We start from the raw sequence: 20,113 nt of genomic DNA on the forward strand, positions 1-20,113 counted from the left end.
ATTAGTCTTTATCATTCTAAGAATCCATACAAAAAGATTGATAGTAGATCATGTCAGATCTGGCATCTTCCTTTTTTTTTTAATTTGCCCTGCTTCCTTACTTACATGATTTTTGCCATTTACATTTACTCTTGTGAAGCACCAAGGCTAAATTATCTGGCAGTCTGATATGTAATTTGCAATCGAGTAAAAACATTTTATTGCCAATATTATTAAATTTGACTTACTATTTTAAAATATCTTTCAGAAACATATGTTTGTTAATTCACTTTTACTTAGTTCTTACAAGCATTACATTTTTCATGTACTAGTGTCAAATGACTTGAAAATCCCTGGATGCTGTGTGCTCTAATTTCTTGTGTGATCAATTAATAAATAAAAGGAGGGAAAAAATAAACTTTTTTTTTTTCCTTTGCTGTCACTTTCTTGCCTGATTAGTAGTAAAAAGAATCTTCTAAAATGAAAAAAATGGCAATAGATTTAATCAGAGGATCAAAACAAATCCCATCACATTCACATACACACACACACACACACACACACACACATTCATGTCAACCTTCTTCCATCAGGTTAGAAAGAACATTCCTATTGACATTAATACAGAGCATATTTGTTTTCACGTGACGATACAAGTCACTGTATTTTGTTGCAGATGTAACAGATAGAATTACAGCTGTTCTTTATTTGATCTTCTAAAGATCCAAAGATGTTCAAGGATTCGGTTTGCTCAGTCTTCCCCATAGTGTCATCTGTTATTTGGAAAGGAGACCTAATTTGCAACAGATACAAAACTATTTGTCATTTTGCAAGTTTGCCAAAAATAAATGAAACTATTAATTACTACATTTTTGAGCAGCTGTTAATAAATTGGGATAACTGTTCATTAGAGTACTGGTTAATGACATGGACTATATTTGGCTCGTGTTGCTTTTCACAGAAATGTATCAACAAAATTAAGTGTATCAGCAAAAGTAAGTGATGCTTTATTTTAATTATTTAAAATGAGACTTACTTATCCTACATTAGTAAAGATTTAATTTAAAACAAATTCTCTTTTGTCATGTTAAAACTAATGGTTCAACACCATATTTTAAAGCAAGTTATATCACTCAACATTTTATATTCTGTGTACTTTATATTCCAAAATAATGGCTTGAAACTGCTTTTAAAATACTAATTTTCAAAATAAAATTTCTAGCCCTTTATTATTTTTCTTTTTCCAAATCTAAAATTAGCATTAAATTTTATTGTTCTAAAAACATTTACTCAATCCTCCAGATAGAAAAGTATCTTTTAGATTATTTTAATTCATTCTTCTGTATGTGTGAATGAACAACTAGGAAGTATTCACACATTCCCTTTAATTAGAATGTATGCATTCCATATTTATTTAACTGGAATACATTTAATTGCACGTGTTCTAATTTTTTAAAAATTTGGGGCTTCCCTGGTGGCGCAGTGGTTAAGAATCCGCCTGCCAATGCAGGGGACATGGGTTCGAGCCCTGGTCTGGGAAGATCCCACATGCCGCGGAGCAACTAAGCCTGTGAGCCACAACTACTGAGCCTGCGCGTCTGGAGCCTGTGCTCCGCAACGGGAGAGGCCGTGACAGAGAGAGGCCCGCACACCGCGATGAAGAGTGGCCCCCGCTCGCCGCAACTGGAGAAAGCCCTGGCACAGAAACGAAGACCCAACACAGCCAAAAATAAATATAAATAAATAAATTAATTAAGGAAACGTTAAAAAAGAAAAAAAAAAAGAATACAGGGACCTCAGTCATATAATTGTAAGAAAAAAAAAAAATTTAAAAAAAAAAAAATTTGAATAACTTTTAGGTATAGAAGTATTTAGAGTAGAATAATTGGAAACATACCACATATGCAACATAAGTGCTTTCCAAGGAATTTAATTAATCTGTTGTACTCTATATAACCAAATTATTGTATTTAAAAAAGGCACTGTTCTCAGAAAGTCAATTCTGCCTCCTGTCCTTTTGGCATCCTGAAATTCTAAGCTTCCTTGCCAAAATTTTAAACTAATGATTATAGAGAGTTATTTTAAATTGTGATTACACTAAATAAAAGTAATTATCAGCCAATTAGAATTTTGAGAGATTGCTTTTCAGTTTAATGTGAATAACCCACACAGAAAAGAAAAAGGGGGGATTTGCCATTTGAAATATATATGTCCAGTGTGTGGTAAGTAAAAAAGCAATCAAGTACTCCGTGGTGAAACATTTCATTACTGTTTCCCCTTTTTCTTGAAATCTGATAGATGAACTAGATATTTTCAAATGACTAAAAGTATGCACAGCCTCTCACCTCTGGAACAGCAGTTGAATTTGGCCATGGTCACTAATAATAAAGAAAGAATAGTTAGCATATGAAAGCTGTTCCAGTGACCTGTAGCTGAAATAAATTTGTCTTCTGAAGTCCACTTCCTTACAGACTGGTGTCTGTTTCACAGTTGGCACTCCCCAAATTGGTCCTGTGATTAAATGGGCATGGACACGGAACTAACCTTTAACTCCCAGAGATGGTTCCCCTAGGAAATGGTGACAGCACACCTGCAGGGCCACATCACAACAGCTTGTATTGCTGCTGCTGCCTGCATTAGAATTTCATTACAGGGGCATTCAGGGATCTGTTCATTCAATGTGTATATGCGCCAGAATACTTCCCAAAACAACAAGCATACCTAACTTATTAGTAAAAGAATTGATATAAAAATGAATATTTTAAATCAGCAATACAATAAACAAGGCCACTACTTGATAATTTGTACCTTCCCGTCCCCAGAATAAACCTAATAAATCCATCTGCCACATGGAAAACTCTTTTGGTTTAAAATACTATTTTATGTCTGTAGAACAGAAGTTACATCAGCTCTTAAATTTTGAGGTATGTAACTGTTTATAACATAACAGGAATCATCTGCAATCTAAAAAATTTAATGAATATATAAGTAATTAGAATGTTTTAATGTTTCACTTAATAAGTTATAAATATATTCAAATATTAAACTATTAACTATCACTTGTTTTAGCTAATTTTAATTATCTTTCACTTCTGAGCCAATTTAAAAATAAGTTCAAATATCACAAAATCATGTCCCATACAGTTAGAGCTATGTATTTAAAAGAATCAATTTCTTCATAATCAGTATTTTTCCTTGCCCTTTCTCCTTAGAAATATTTTTTCATCACCCCGTAGTGATTTGTTTGTATACTAAGACATTGTTGGGAACTTATCTTTTGTTTATTTCATATACTTCTGATCAATTCCAACTCATGCCCAATTATATTACACTAAATTAACATAATTCAACAGATGTTGATATTTAAATGTTTTCTGGCATTCAAATCTTGGACAGCTGTCTTCGAGCTTGGGGAAAAGGCAAACATTTAGAATTAAATGCTGAACATATGCTTAAATTACTAATTAGAAAGATGGAATAAAAACTATGCATTATCCTTTCTAAGGACAATAAACCTCAGGTAGGGATTTCTGTAATCTTTTTATATCAATTTATAGTCCAGGGATGTATACAGACTAGATGACATGGACTTCATGGATAACTTCATTTAATTTCAGATTTGATCACTTTAAAATTACGGAGAGTCTCACTAAGATATGAAAAAAACCTATAATGGCTTCATACTGGCAGTCTTAAGAGTTGAAAAGATGCCTTTTCACTTGCAATGTCAGGATGGTAAAAGCAGTTTTTAACAATATTTTATTATGGAAAATGTCATCATAAGCAGAAATACAGAGAAAAATATAAGCTCAAAACTGCAGCTGTCAAAACTGTCTTAGGTAATTACATGTGGCCAAACTTGTTTCATCTATATCTTACTTCGACTGAAATATATCAGTATGTTTCTCTAAAAAATAAGTCTCTTAAGGAAAAAAAAACACCATACCATTATCACATCTATTAAAAAAGCAATAATTCTTTAATATATATGAATGTATATGTATATGTGTGTTTAATTGCAGCTGATACTCAGATGTCTCCAATTTCATAATCTTTTGTCTTATACATTGTTTAAATTGGGATCCAAATGAGATCTATCTGTTAAAATTGGTTGACATATATATATATATCTCAAGTTCCCATTGATTTATAGGCCCTCCTCCCCCTTTGTTTTTTCCTTGAAATTTTTTGTTTGAAGACATCAGATTAGCAGGTTCGACTCCTGGTCAGGAAACTAAGATACCGCACACCATGTGGTGTGGCAAAAAACAAAAAAAGAAGAAGAAAAGGAAGTCAGATTGTTTGTCCTATAAAGTTTCCCACATCTGAGGAATGTTGCTGATTTTATCCACATGGTGTCATTTAACCTATTCCTCTGTCCCTTGAGTTTTCTGCAGTGGGTATTTCGAGCTAGAGAATTGATTTGATTCAGGTTAAGTTTTGTTGTTTTGTTTTGGCAAAACTGTTCCAGAGGTGGTGGCCTAGACTTCTCTCCCTTCCACATCTCTTTCTGTGATTTATTAGCCATAAAGATGGTTACCCCAATTCATTCACTAAGGGTCACGGAACGGTGATATGTTAATTCTGTCCTCTCACTTTGGTTCATTAATTAGATTACTTCTGTTTCAAACTTAGCCCCTTCAAATACTTGATTACTCTGAGGTACAGATCATGTAGGTAAAGCAAGATAAATACTTGCTCCTTTTCCTTTAGCCATCAGTTTTCAAAATTAATTGATTCCTTACACTTTCCGGAGGTGACTGGTGAAATTTTATTCTATTTTTTTTTTAACTCATTGATTTAAACAGATCCCATGTGTTTCAATCCATTTGTTATCATCCTAATTGGTGTTAAAATTGGCCCATCTTTGGGCAATGGGAGATTATTTAAATGGGTTCCTGAGTCTGTTTCCTTGCTACGAGACTTTGCTTTCTTCCTTGCTTTCTGGTATGTTTATATTTCCAAGGCTACCTTGGACCTTTTCTGGCCTAGACCAAGAATCAGCCATTTCTTTAAGAAGTGCTGATTCGTTTACTGAGAAATAATTTTAGAACCCACAATCCGCATATTAGGGGTGTCATTATTTCGAGGCCTTTTTAGCGAAATACTTAGACTTTTTTTTTTTAACAAATTAGCTCATACTGATAGTTCCAGTTCAAATTCGAGACTTCATTGTTTTTGTATTTTCCATCATTGGCTTTCATCTGTCTTTTTTCAACATAAAAAATATTACCTCTGGTGACAGCATAATAATTGTCCATTTTATTGATCCCACCATACATACACAATAGTCTCAGAATCACCATACCGTCGTGACCACTGATCAAATAATTACTGAAAATAGTTTAAGTTTTTCCCTTTTTCTAGTCTTTTTGTACTTCGTCTGTATTTCACAAGGAATGCACAAATTCCTGTGTTTTAAAGTCACCTGAAATAGTTTCTGTGTATAGATATACTAATCCATAGTCAGGTTCATTAGTTTCATTTTAGTTTTCAGAGACTGCTTTTTAAAATTTTATTTGTTTTATAATAATATAAAAATAGTTACAGTTTCCACAATCAAATCTCCTCGAGAAATTACTTTCAAAGAAGTCTAACTTCTATTCAGTCCTCACCACTTGTTCCCCTCCCCCCGTCATATAGGTAGCTATTGCTTTGTTTTGTTTTGTTTATGGTTTACCCTTCCATTGGCTTTTTTTTTTCTATTTTTAAGATAAGCAGATATATCTTTCTCTCCCTATTTTTCCATTTCTTTTTCTCTCACTCTCACTCTAGTATACCGTTTGATTTTTAGGAAGACTTATTTTTTGTAATAATTACCTTTATTTTAATACTTTTATATAACAGCCTTAGTCCCCTTTCCCTTTTGAGGGTGGGGGGCTATTTGCAGTTGGTTCTCTGCTCTGAGCAGTATTGAAATAAGCTAGGAACCTCTTTGCCCTTCTCATCCCTCTCCCACACATTTGTTTTGAAGTTAATTATTTCTCTGCTAATACCTACAGGACGGTCAGCAAATTTATTCTATTTTTCCTATATAGCTTTCATTTCTTTCCATTTTTAGGTAGTTGTACTATACGTATGTGTGTAGCATACATATAGTCTGAAGCATATAGCCATTCAATACTACACTGTAGTATTACAGTCTGAATCATATAGCCATTCAATACTATACTGTCTCCTTAGTCTAGTCATATAGCCATTCAGTGCTGAAGCATATAGCCATTCAATACTGAAGCATATAGCCATTCGATACTATACCGTCTCCTTAGTTTCAGTTCTAGTTTTAGTTTTAATTCAGTTCATTTAGTTTTAATTCTATGAATAAATATGTTTTTAATGATCCCTGTCTTATCTGAAGTCAGTGCGTCTCTGTTCTTTCTGTTGTCTGAGGTTTATTCTCTGGTTGGTTCCTCCGGCAGGTCTCATGGGAACAATATTCCCTGAGTCCCTGCATATTATTAATGGTTTGTCCAGACCCTGTATATTTAAAGGTCACTTTGGCCAGATATACAATCCATGGCTCATATTTTCTTTCCTTAACTGTTTCAAATATGTTAGTCCATTGTCTATGTAAAATGTTGTTTTGTGTGTGATACAGTCTGATTTTTCTCTCACATATAAGTGATTTGGTGTTGCCCAGATGCTCAGTATATGTTTTTCTTTTCTTTAAAACCCAAGGGTCTGACTAGACTATATGCTGATGTTGGTCATTCTATGTGTTTTTCCTAAGGATGAAGTAGGCTCTTTCAGTGGTAGTTTTATTACTTTTAAAATAAATTTCAAGATTTTCTCCAATTATAATTTTTCATTTTTATTTTGTTTCATTGCTTTGGTTTTGTTTCAACATTTTCTATCATACATATATTGGATCTCCTTGCCTATCTTCTGTAGCTATCACTTTCTCTCAAATCTTTTTTATTTTTAACATTTTTATCCTTTGCATTTTCCATTTTTCATTATGTTCTTATCTTCTACTTCTTCATCATATTTATTTACTCTTGTGTCCTAGTTCAGTTTCATTTCTGAAGTAATTTTTTTTCCCCTTTTATTTCTGTTATTTTCTGAATGCTGTCATCTCTCTGGCTAGTAATTGTTGTCCAAGCGTTTTGGGTTATCCTACATGTTATTATGTGGATTCAAAAACCACAGTGTCACTGCCACCATGTTCTCAGAATACTCTAGTTATGACTTTTTTTTAGAATTACAGGAATCCAGGACTTCTACATAACATGCCTATATTTAAGTGGCAAAATAAGTGATTAGAGTAAGTGGTCAGGTTTACATTTCTCTACTGATACAATGAGCATGTCATGGTTTTCTAGTCTTTTAGTATGATATTGCTTATGTTTCTTTTGAAAAATGATGTTCAGGGACTTCCCTGGTGGTCCACTGGGTAAGACTCCATGCTCCCAGTGCAGGGGGCCCAGGTTCGATCCCTGGTCAGAGAACTAGATCCCACATGCATGCCACAACTAAGAGTGAACATGCTGCAACTAAAAAGGCTGCCTGCCGCAACTAAAAGATCCCGCATGCCACAACTAAGACCTGGCGCAGCCAAAATAAGTATTAAATAAATAAATATTAAGAAAAAAATGATGTTTGTGCACAATTTCCACACACCTTTAAGGACTTTTTGTGCCAAGTGAATAAAAGGCACTGGGCCAGGTGATATGTGTGGAACCAGGATTTGATATCCTGGTCAGGAAACCCTAGGCACTATCCTTTACTCCTTTCAGTCTCTCACTCGTGTCCCCTTCATTCATTCCCCACAGCCCAGCCAGAATGGCATTTGGAAATCCCATATGTATTTGAGTGTTCTTAAAAATTCTTAATGGCTTCCCATTGCCCTTAGGATCAAGTCCTAAACATGGTTTGCAAGGCCTTTCTTGGTCTTACTGCTCTTACTATTCCAGCATCATCTCCAATTACTCTTTGCCTTGAACACTATATACCAGTTCATATAATAGTTAGTACCATAAAATTTACTGTGTTAATGATGTGTAGTAGTACCTCAATATCCACAGGGGATTGGTTCTAAGACCCCCTCCCCCATGAATACCAAAATCCACAAATGCTCAATTCCCATATATAAAATGGTATATTCCCATATATAAAATGGTATAGTATTTGTATATAACCTACACATATCCTCCCTTATACTTTAAATCATCTGTAGATTACTTATAATACCCAATACAATGTAAGTGCTATGTAAGTAGTTGCTGGCACACAGAAAATTCAGGTTTTGCTTTTGGGGACTTTCTAGAATTTTTTTTTTCCAAATATTTTTGATCCAAGGTTGGTTGAATCCACAGATGCAGAACTTGCGGATACTGAGGGAAAACTGTATTTTATTTTAACTCATTTAATTTCCAAAATTACCCTATGAGGTAGAGATTCTTATTATCCTCATTTTACATATGAGGAAACAGAGAGAGGAGTTAAATAACTTTCCCAGGTCAAATGGTAGATAATTTATACAGCAGTGTCCTTTTTATTTTCCAAGTCTTAGTTCTAAGGAGTATAAAAATTAACTTGACCGTTTTCTCAAATCTAGTAAAGAAAAACCATTAACTCTTCTGAAATAGTAATTTTTAAACGTTATTTAGATTACTTATACATTACTTAGCAAAAATAAAGTGACATTTTGACTGATTGCAGCTAATATGATTTTTATTTGATCATTTGGCATTTGTTTTCTGAAAATTAAAAAATGTAGAGGCTTCCATGGTTTTCCAAAGAAATTCATTATGTAAATGAAAAAAGAGGAAAGAGTTTATATTTGACATTTAATTTCTGTATACTGTTTCTTCATGGACATTTAAAGGCAATAGACCTCCCAGATACAGAGAGTAATAGACCTGGTTTACCAAAATTATAAAGGATGTTTGGTTCTAAGATCTTGATGGCAAAACTAATCCTGAATATAAGCTAAGGCACTCCAGCTTTGCAAGTGTTTCAATTGGATTGAATGAGGAGAATCCTGAAGTACTCTTCCTCCTAATTATTGAATATTAGTGTTCCTGTAGTCATCACAAGCTTCCTGTTACCTTACCTAGCTATTACAGTATATTTCACAGTCTAGCAAACATTTACTAACAAGTCTGCAGAAATTTTATGTACGTGATGTTCATTCATCTGCCAAAAGCTATCATGGAAGAGGAGTAACTGAAGGCATTCCTTTCACAAAGTTACACTTAGTGAAATGCAAAATTACGTAGAAAGGGAAACACTTTACCATCAAGGTACCTGCATATACTTTAAAAGCTGGTTTACATGTAAAAGCTTTATTTTGCAGATATTTATATCCCGAAGCCCAAGATATGAACCAAATAAGTCTTGTGGTTTTCTATTTCCATAAGTAAACATTTCCTTATTATAGAAATTGGAACCTCAATAAAAATACTGATTATCATAAAGACAAGTTACTCTAAAAACTCTGGCGTGCCTTGTTAAATTTCATTCAACAACTATTTACTAAGTACCTAAATTGGCAAGGCTTGTAAGAGCCAAGGGAAATTTACTTTAAAAAATAAAACAGATATGGACCCAACTGCCTTCAAGGAATATACAGTCTGGTTAGAGGATTAGTTCATGTACATATATAGCTTTAGTTTAAGGTAGAAAACATTGTTTTCTCCAAGGAGTGAGAAATTATTCTGGCAATGGCAATCAGAAGAGGCTGCATAAAGGAGGTGGCATTTTAACTGGGTCATAGCATCCCAACTGAATTCCATCAATAAGCAATAATTTAACCTAAATTCAAGTAAGTTTATATTAAATGGTAATGCTGTCTGACATATTCTAAAGTAGAAGTAACTCCTTACATCGTTCAGAAGTTTAAGACATTCTGGCCCGTTATTAAAATAACCAGTTTTTATTACCTCCTCATTATGGAGATAAAAGTGGCAACCATATTTTCCTTTGCTTTTCAGTATTCATACTCAGCAGATGCCCATTACAGCATATAGAATTATGACATCACTTTAAGTCCCCTCTCAACAAGCAAAGTCATGGACACTTTACAGAAGTCAAAGCTGAGCTCAGTCTTAAGCCTGTATCTGCCAACTCAGTCATGCGAGTGAATTGTAGACTCTATTGAATGAGCAAAACCTCTCAACTTCAAGAGCTGCCTTGGAAATGGATCTACATTTGATTCCATCTCTTCATTAGAGCAGTAAATTTCTGACTACAGCTGCAATGAAATCCAGAATTATATCTACAAACAATTATGGTCAGGCATTTTTCCATTGAATTTAATCATCAATGTAGTTGACAAACTGGTTAATTCAGTCAAACAGGCAGCTTCATTCTTTTTTTTCTAGAGAATTTAAAATAATTGTGAATGGACAGATTCATTGAATTTCTTAACACTTGATGCTACAAGGGGATGTCCTCTCCTCCCACTCCTTTATAGGGTCCAGCTCCCACCATATTGAATTGCTTACAGAGCCCCAGATACAGCGTGTCATGTGTGCACCTCAGGGCATTTGTGCCTCTTCAGATGTGTTCTCTCAGCTAGGGGACTAGAATGCCTTACATACCTGCTTGGAATTCTCTTTGAATATTGAGTTGAAATCATTTTCCCACATAACTTTAACCCCTACCAGATGAAAGCCATATCTTTTTTATTTCTCGATCCTGTTTTATGGCATAGGGCATGGCATGCATTACATTTTCAGTAGATGTTTATTAAATGGAGTATAATAACTAAGTTGAATGAGGTACTATGGTATAGGGGAAAAATGATTCTTTCGAGGCAAGTGTTCCTTGGTTCAAATATGAGAACTTTACATTCTGTTTATGTGATCTTTGACAAGTATCAGTTTCTCTGGACCTCAGGTTCCTCAGACCTGGGTTTTTGTGAGGATTAAACAAGGCAGTATGTGAAAATGTTTAGCATAATACCCCATATATAGCTGACAGTCAATAAGCTTGGATGTTCCTGGTAATTTAGATAATAAATTCTAAGACTTAAGAAACCAACATGTATTCAAAATAATTTTTTAAGATAATAAAATATATTTTCTGTCCTGCCCTTTTAACCCCATTATTCCCTGAAGCTGGTAAAGGAGAGAAACTCAGCACTTTTGTTCCAAAATGCTACTGAATTTAAAGCTGGGTTTAGAGTCAGAAATTATCAAATAGGACAATATGTAAAAAGTCAATTCGACAAATATATTCAAATATTATATACTGCACTGAATGAAGTGGATATGAAAATGAATAATGCATGGACTTCACTTTAAAAAGTTAAGAATATTAGGAATACCATAATTTTATTAATAGTTATAAATGGCAACAATACCAAATACCATCCTGGGAAACATTTCATAGTGTCTGATCAGAGAGAGAATGTGGGATTATATATGCATCTGTAGTCTGATCTGATGGTTCTTTTATGTAAGATACAAGATGTTATCAGGACCAACATCCCAATTTTTTAAATGTAGACACATATCTTCTTGCATTTAATAGAGATATCCAAAAGAATCATATTTATTTTGAGTAATTTTTTATGTCTCCTAAGAGTCAATACTAGCTTTATCATTTTTTAAGGAAATTAGAATAAACTTATTGTTGAAACTCTATACTGAATATCAATGATAATCAGATTCCAGAAATGTATAGTTATAGCTAGGAATCAAGTAAATTAAGTCAATATCAGTTTACTAAGTGCCTATTTTTCCTAGGTACTATGGTGTGAAGAATAAAAGAATACTCCAAGATGCCTCAAATATCTTAGATTCTGCCTGGAGAGACAATATCAAAATTTGAACTCAGGCGAAATGAATTTTTCATCCATTTCCACAAAGCGGTGGCCTGCTGCTATAACTGTGTGGATTTATTACATCGTATAGTAATTTCTCATTCATGTGTGTCTCCTGCGTTAGGCCATGAGCCCCTCAATGGTAGGAGCTCTTATTCTTCTTTGTGTTTCGTTTAGCGTCTAGTAAAATACATGATTCATAGTCAAGTTTTGTTAATTGTTAAATGAGTATTTTTGAGTGAATTTAAATAACAGTTCAAGAAAGCGTTATCCTAGAAAATGCATGATTGATTGCCAAGTGGAACGTGGAGGCAACAGTTGTTACCGTAGTTTGACTTGTTTTAGTTCAATAAATATTTACTGTTTTGCTCATAGATGAGAGGCACAACTAGCTTCTGTGAATTAGACATGGTGCTTGGCCTCAAATTGTTTCCAGCATATATTTAACTGACAATCCACTCTAATCTGACAGCAACTTGAGGACAATACAGTAGGACAAGTTTAATGACAGAGATATGCACAGATTGGTAAGAAATATAAAGAAAAGGCACTTGGAAAGATAATGAGCTTAGTAAAGTTTGAAGAAAAGAAAGAACATTTACATCTAAATGCGCTGGGAGAACTTTGAAGGGAGAAAGGGCAGGCTCTCAAAGATGGCGGAATTAGGAAACACAGCAAGGAAGCTTTTTCTAGTGGGTAGAACACACTGCTCGTGTGTTAGCATGTATGCATGGACTTGGCGACTGACAATTCCTTAAAACAAAATCAGAAGGAATTAAACAAATATGGGAGGCAGGCACAGACCCTCGGGGCTTTAGATAAAGCATGGAACACACCGGTGGAGAAGCAAGTCAGCTTTGAAGTGGGAAGTACCGAGTGGTGGCCAAGAGAAAAATCTGTGGCAGTGGGCTGATCTGAGAAAGTCAGTGGGTTTCAGACTCACAGGAGGCTTGTGGGTTTTTAATGAGTTTTTGAAATGAAAATGAGTGCTTTATTCTTATGTGCTATGACACCTTTAAAGCCAGCAGAATCAAACGTTAAGGAAGAATTTAACTTTCCTATTAACTATCAAAAAACTTCCTACTTGTTATTTAGAAATGACCCTAATTTATATCCTTATTATAGCATATTGATAGTGTTGAGATGTGATGAGTTTATACCGTCATGTGTTTATTTCGTGGCTGTTTCCTGACACTCTACACTAGGCATTCTTCTGGTTGTGTTATACCATTGTGTCCCCTGTACTGTGTGATCCTGGGTAAATTACTTCACTTCTCTGTGCCCTGGGCTTCTTATCTGTAAAGTGGAGATGGCAATAATAGTAAATTTATTAGCTAACAGTTACCAGTTGCTTAGTGTGGGCAGGCACTGTACCAAATGTTTTACACCAGTGATCTTTAAATAAAATCTTCAAAAAACCTTTGAGGTAAATACTAATCTAATCCCAATTCTTGAAGGTAAGGAAATTGAGGCAAAGGGAGTTTAAGTAGCATGCCAAAGATTGGTTAAAATCCTTCTCAAACATTGACAAATATGGTGTAAGTTGGCCTTTTCAGAGAATTAGTTGGGAAAACAGAAATGGCAGCGTCAGAGGAAAGAAGTTCTGTCGGAGACTCAGGCAGATCAGGCCAACAGAACCTAAAGTTTCATCTAACACCTCAGTTTCCACAGTGGGAAAAGTTCCACCATGTCTTTGACAAAGAAATACCCCCAGCTGCAGAAACTACTTACATTTATTAATCGTCTTGTTTGCTGTTTTCTAATTCATCTAGTTATAATTTGTTGTTTTTTTGGTTTGTTTTTTTTTTTTTTTTTGTCCCATGCTCATTGTAAAAATAAAGTCCAATATTAAGGAGAGGCATAAAGAAGAAAATTCCCACCAAATGCCATCACACTGGAGATAATCGTCACCAGTCTTTCGTTGCATAGTTTCCATACCTTTCAACAAATACATATGCATGGTCTATAATTTGGAAATATTAGTTTAGTTACTATGAAGAAAAGTAAAGCAGGGTGAGGAGACGGAAGAATGAAGGGGGTCGCTTTTTAGGTAGAACATAGGATAAGTGTAGATATTTGGAGGAGGCTTTTTTTTTTAAAACTTACACTATTAAATTCTATTGTTTGTGATACTGTAAATAGAAAAGGTGGTCTATGTGTAGAGAATATTTTAAATATTCCATAGAAATATTTAAGATAGGTATTTTAGATTATGAATACTAGTTTGGTATCAGTCTATAATGTTTGGTGTTAATGTCTCTGTTAATGGTTCAGAATCAGATAGGAATCATGGACCTTCTTGCTAAAAAAGTATGCATACGCACATTTTGCACATGCTTTCGTAAGGTTCCCAGACCACCTGAAGCCTCCCACCGTCTCCCCCGTGTCACCCCCTTGCTCACTACAGTTCAGCCAAGTGGCTCTGCTCTGAGGACCCTGCAGAGTCCTTGGCTGCTGGGGCAGTGACTCTGGTCCCTGAGCTCCCCGAGAGCCTCCTGACACACAGCTGCCCCTCACACTCGCTGGGAGCTCCATGGGGGACGTGCTTATTGGCATATAACCTGGCACAGAGGAAACACACAGGAAACATTAGTTCTGGCAGCAGCCACCAGATACCTGTATGTAGCAGGATAAAGCAGATTGGGAAGAAGTAGGTCTGGACTTGAACTCTCAGACAAGGTGGAAGAGGCATTGACAGGACAGACCCTTCTGAAGCTGTTGAGGGGAACGGCACCCTGGCAGGCAGATCACGGTATCCAAGGGGTGGAGCCTCAGACAACAGGTAATCGGAGGTTATCGAACCGCAGAGTAAAGAACCGCCCCAGCAGGTAGGCGGTGACAGGAATGGGGGCCAGGAGCAGCTGATGCTTGGAGAAAGTCAGCCTGCAGCGTTAGAGACAGATCCAGTCACCAGAGGCATTTTAGCATCTGGGGAAGTCCAGGCAGTGACCTAAATCTAAAAGAACTAAGATATCAGAAGGTTTATAACGAGATAGGATATGTCCAAAGTAAAGCAAGGGTCCAAATCCTGGGACACAAGTACTGCATTCAGCGCACTGAGTTATAACTTAAACTACCCATTGCTGATGTCAGGATTGTTCCCAAGCGAGGGGAAATGGGCTTGAGACAGAACATGATGCCACATGACCAAAGCCACAAGAGAAAGAAGGCGCCAGAACCAACAACTGATCAGCGTGTGAACAAACAATACCAAATGCAAAAGGTTTTTCATGCACAAGAAGGGGCTTTGAAAGAAAACATCATTAAAAACAAGGATTTAGGGCTTCCCTGCTGGCACAGTGGTTAAGAATCCGCCTGCCAATGCAGGGGACACGGGTTCGAGCCCTGGTCCGGGAAGATCCCACATGCCGCGGAGCAACTAAGCCCATGCACCACAACTACTGAGCCTGCGCTCTAGAGCCCGCGAGCCACAACTACTGAGCCCGCGTGCCACAACTACTGAAGCCCGTGCACCTAGAGCCTGTGCTCCGCAACAAGAGAAGCCACCGCAATGAGAAGCCCACGCACGCCGCAACTAGAGAAAGCCCGTGCGCAGCAATGAAGACCCAACACAGCCAAAAATAAGTAAATAAATAAATGTTTAAAAAAAAAACCAAGGATTTAATGCGATCCTGGTAGTTAAGAAATATTTATGCTCAACAGTACTTGATATGTGCATATTGGCACAGAAGGAAAAGTGCTAGATACTGATGTTTACTTGTTCAGTTAATATGTTGAGACATATTGACACGGAATAAAGGGGAAGAGAGGGTGATTTGGATCTAGAAGGGAAAGTTCACATAGGGCTGGATTTGCACCGATTGCTCCTCCAGTGACACCACAGACCCACTTCATTTCTGTGCAGCTGATACCCTGTCCAGGCTTATATTTTTCTAACTGACAGTGAGCGTTCTTGCCAAATGCCAGGGCCCATAGTCACATCTGTTTGTCTCTTCTCTGCAGCTTGTCCGAGGCTGCTCGGGAACACATCTTATCCAGGGGGCAGCTTTCAGTAGGCCTAATTCTCTGAAAAGCCAAATGCGCATACAATGAAGAGACAAGTTCCTCTTGTCTTCTCTTTAATATTATTGTGTTTGACACCGCCTGCTTCAGACCTTGTCAGCCCTTGTCAAAAGACAGGTTCTCACGCAAGGCGGTCCTCCCTAGTATTTTTTGTCTCTGCTTTGTGGGGTTTTTTGGGATTTTTTTTATCTGTTTGTTTTTTACTTTTTTTTTCCTCTGGATGAAATGCCCACTTTCCCGTCACCACCCCATTTAAAAGGATGACGGGATAACCAAGTGAAGTCTGGCTCAAAAGCAGAACAAAACGAAGATTTCCCTTTGAGCTCTGCTTTCTAATATTTAATAGGAAAATTTTCAGAATGAGTACAATGGGAAACAGTGTTTCAAATCATAGCTGACACTGCTTATTAAATCCATAACAAAAAAAAATTATTTCTTTATCCTTTCCACTTAAAGATATGTGTGTGTTTACCCCTAGTATTTTAAGGTGTTAGTAGTTATAAAGTTACCAGGTTCTGACTTTTCTCCCCTCTTTTCCACCCAAGCAAAGCCTCTCACTGACTGACACAAATATACTAGGGCTGATGGGTAATTTCCTAACAGTGCCTTACAAAAGGACCTTAACATTTTTTAACAACTTTGGGTCTGTTCATAGGACAACGTATGGTCATTCTTCAAAACACCACAGCAAAAAGAAAACAAACAAAAACCAAAAATTGCCAGCCATCACCTTGAATAATAATCCACGTGTTCTGCTTTGCAAAGACAAATGACTCATTTAGGCTCAAGCAACTAGGCTGCCTTTGAGACGTTCATTGATTTTAAATTAAAAAAATAACTGCTCTGTTTTGCATTAAGAGTGACAACTAAATAACGGAGTAGACATTGCTTAGTGTTATTTGTAGTAACTCCGTTGCACCTGTCTGAAGGAAAGGGGGGAGGGCAGGCTTAAATGAGTAATCTTACTGATCAATAATCCCGATCTCTCAATGTGCTGTAGCAGGTAGTCAATTCTTGATAGAATTACTGAAATACAGCTCGCTGTTTTTCTTATGGCTCAGGTCTTTGGGTTCAGTGTACTGACTTTATTAACTTTTTTATTCTCCTTGAATGTTTGTCTCTTTTCCTTTATGTAGCTACATTGGGGGTGGGGGAGGGGAGTTGAAGGAAAATGTGCTGTTCCACTCGTTCTGGACAGATACCCAAAAGGGAATTTGGGGTCCAGCAGATGAGAAAAAGGCTTAGAAGAGGGAGTTGTTCTTGGAATTTGTTTTTCACCCTCTTTGTAAACAGGCCTTCCTAATAAATTTGAACAGTGTAAAAAATATAATAAATTTTTAAAGGCGATATGGACTTGGGAGAATGGTTTTTCAAGCAATTAGAAGACCCCGGTTACATACAACTAGTGCAAGAACAGTGTAAGTAGAAACTAGCCATCTTAATAGTCACAATGAACAGCTACTGTGTACTCTTCTAATGATTTCTAAAAAGGTATTTCTTCAGAAGAAGTTTCATTGTGTGGCATGATGTTATTCTTAATTATAACAGAGACTGATAACCTGGGAGGAACTGTGTGTCTGGACTACTCACAAACCTGGTTACCCTCCCAACCCCAGCTCATCAGCATCCCATGAATCTGGCCAGCTTGCTTCTGCTAAATGATCTTTAATGACCCCACAGCAGCTATAAAATCCAAACACCTTCACGGGGCAAATGTGGCACATATGGCCCATGGTCTAGCCCCAGCGTTCTTCTTCCGCCATATTATATAGTTCCTTCTGTAAACACTGCTACCCAGACATCCTGAACTACTCAAAATTCTCTGAACAGAACAAACTCTTTATCATTTAGAAATACTTTCAGCCACAGGTATAGAAAACCTGACCAGCAATGGCTTAATCTAAGAGTATTTATTATGTTTTAACAAGAGTATAAGAAGTAGATAGTCCATGGGTTGGTTTTCACCCATAACAGAAGGGCCACACTCCAGAATTCAGATTCCCACTTTATTCCCATTTCCAGAGTGTTACTTTCCCCTCGTCCTCGGCTAGTCCTGATAGCCGCGCCTGTCTGGTACATGCTCTGCGGAAGGTAAACTACTCCAGTCTTTTTTCTAGGGGGGAGGTTTCAAGAGGGATCGGAGATGTGTGAGGATAATGTTGTACAAATAGGTAAAATCATGTCTCTTTTACAGATATCAAATGAATATGCATTTGAGATTTTAACTCATTGATTAATGAGGGAACCAGGCAGATGTTATAATGGGTTCAAAGGAGAAAAGAAAGAAGCACAAATGTATATGGAGTAAGGAAGATTGAATGAATGTACCGATGGGTGCAAACCAGCTTTTCCACAGCGGGGAGGATTGTCCTTCCTCAGGACAGAACTCATTCGCATTACTGCAGACAGGAGTTATTTTCCATTGCTTTCAGTTATCTATAACTTAGAGTTGTAAAATAGCTCGCATAGAATCAGAATCAGGTGAGTAGAAAGGTGTACTCTATAGTTTTCCATTGAAGCACCGATTTTTCCCTACAAAGAAAAAAGGTATATTCAGTAAACGCTTAGAATTGTTATAAGGACTAAATATCATAATCTCTAGTAATATTAAGAAAGTTCATTGTGCCTGCCACTAATCATTTCATATATTTTGACTTAATCTCCCCACTCAGACTTAAAACTCTTCCAATAATAAGAACTGAACTTTCCATTTCGTTGGTTACCTTCCACTTCCTTTTTCCTCATTTTCACCATCACTATGGAGTCGTATGCTAAGTCAGCAGTAGATACTAATAATTGCTTGCTGAATAAGTGAATTCATTAATTTTTTATAAAAAGGATGTGACTTTTTAATTTTTTTAAATTTTGATATAGCTTTAAAAATAGATAAATATAAATATATAAATATAAAATAAATATAAATATATTTATAAAATAAATATATATATAATATATAAAATAAAATATAAAATAAATATAGCCATTTATTTTTTCTTGGTATTATGAGCCAAAACCACACTTTAAAATCCAATAAAAATGTTATAGTTATACATACTAGTAAACATTTTGACATGTGTGTGTATGTATTTCTGCAAAGTTAATCATTAATTGAATGAACTAATTTTTTAAAATATTTTAATAATTATAAATATTTATAAAAGAGAATCATTATGCACTCAATACAAAGGGAAGAGAAAACTAGATAAATACCCGTTTGCTTCTACCTATATTGATAGATTTTCACAGTATGCTTCTTTGGTTGTATATACCCCTTGGATTAGCCAGCTCATTGATTGTACTTTACTTTGTACATTATAGATAGAATCTGTATTTAAAGTAATTTCACTCCCCAACTCCAATTCTTCATTATATTTAAACACCTGGGTATAAGTGTGGAAGTATATATTTTGAGTTTTAATTAGTTTTAGAATTAGTTTAATTAATTAGAATTTAATTAATTAATTAGAATTAGTTTCTTCCTTTTACATTTTTCTCTAATAATCTGGTTGTTTTCTAATTGGGCCCTATAAAACTTCAGTATACTACCACATATCTCTCTGAATTACTAAAAAGTCATGTTTTCTAGTAAACATGCTTTATTTATTTCTGCTTCATGATCCCCAGATACTATCCCAGCCCCATGTCGGGGATTATAATCCAGGACATGAACATAAGAGTCCTCTATAGCTTGAAAATCTTGAAGACTTTTACATCTTTTCCATCTTATTAGTTTGTCTTGATTTCCAATTGAGCCATTTCTAATTTTTCCAAAACTCGTAAATTTAGGAGTCCATGTTAGACAGAACAGTCTAATTCTGACTAGTTCCAAGAATAGCAGAAGGTCTGCTTCTTAGTTCTTATACATCATGTCTTTACAAAGGTAATCCAATATCATGTTAGCTCGTCTAGTATCAATATCAGCATTAATGCATTCAAATTTTTTCCTCGCCTAGCTAATAAATAATTAACTACAGAATTCTGATCATGTGAATTATAAGGAAGAACATCACTATTTCCTTCTATTTAAAATGTTTTAAGAGAATTCACTGCCACATAATATCCTAAAAGAAATTGATCATACTTTTCATGTAATAAATGTTGTTCTGACAGTAAAGCATTAGTAACCAATTGATAACCTAGCAACAATATTGTGATCTCTTTAGATAATTAATCTTAGCTATTTTCCTGTCAGAAGCAACAGTGCTTGATTTTATGTTGAGCCAGAAAGATTGCCAGTTTTGAAAATTAAAAAGCATTCCTTTTATATTATTCATTCCAGTAACAATTTATGATGGCGCATTTAGCTGCTGAACGCTTGTCAACAAACGTAATTATGTTTCG

The 20,113-nt window shown here is 35.7% G+C and overlaps 1 protein-coding gene across 3 annotated transcripts in view; it reads left to right on the forward strand.

Moving 5' to 3' along the window:
• Positions 1 to 20,113, forward strand: part of GPATCH2 (G-patch domain containing 2) — a 164,647-nt gene that overhangs the window by 129,124 nt on the left and 15,410 nt on the right. Inside the window, exon 9 of one of the 3 annotated variants that reach the window (XR_011073675.1) lies at positions 11,673 to 11,891. The exons of 1 other annotated variant lie outside the window; for it this stretch is intronic. Coding sequence is in view for 1 of the 2 variants with exons in the window: in XM_068541815.1 (XP_068397916.1) it covers positions 17,795 to 17,863 (69 nt within the window). In the remaining variant the exon portion in view is untranslated. Of the gene's footprint in view, positions 1 to 11,672; positions 11,892 to 17,794; positions 17,864 to 20,113 lie in introns of all 3 variants that reach the window. One more of the 3 variants, XM_068541815.1, reaches the window with a different exon arrangement.

This window comes from Eschrichtius robustus, chromosome 3 (assembly GCF_028021215.1).
Source record: "Eschrichtius robustus isolate mEscRob2 chromosome 3, mEscRob2.pri, whole genome shotgun sequence".
Classification (NCBI taxonomy): domain Eukaryota; kingdom Metazoa; phylum Chordata; class Mammalia; order Artiodactyla; family Eschrichtiidae; genus Eschrichtius; species Eschrichtius robustus.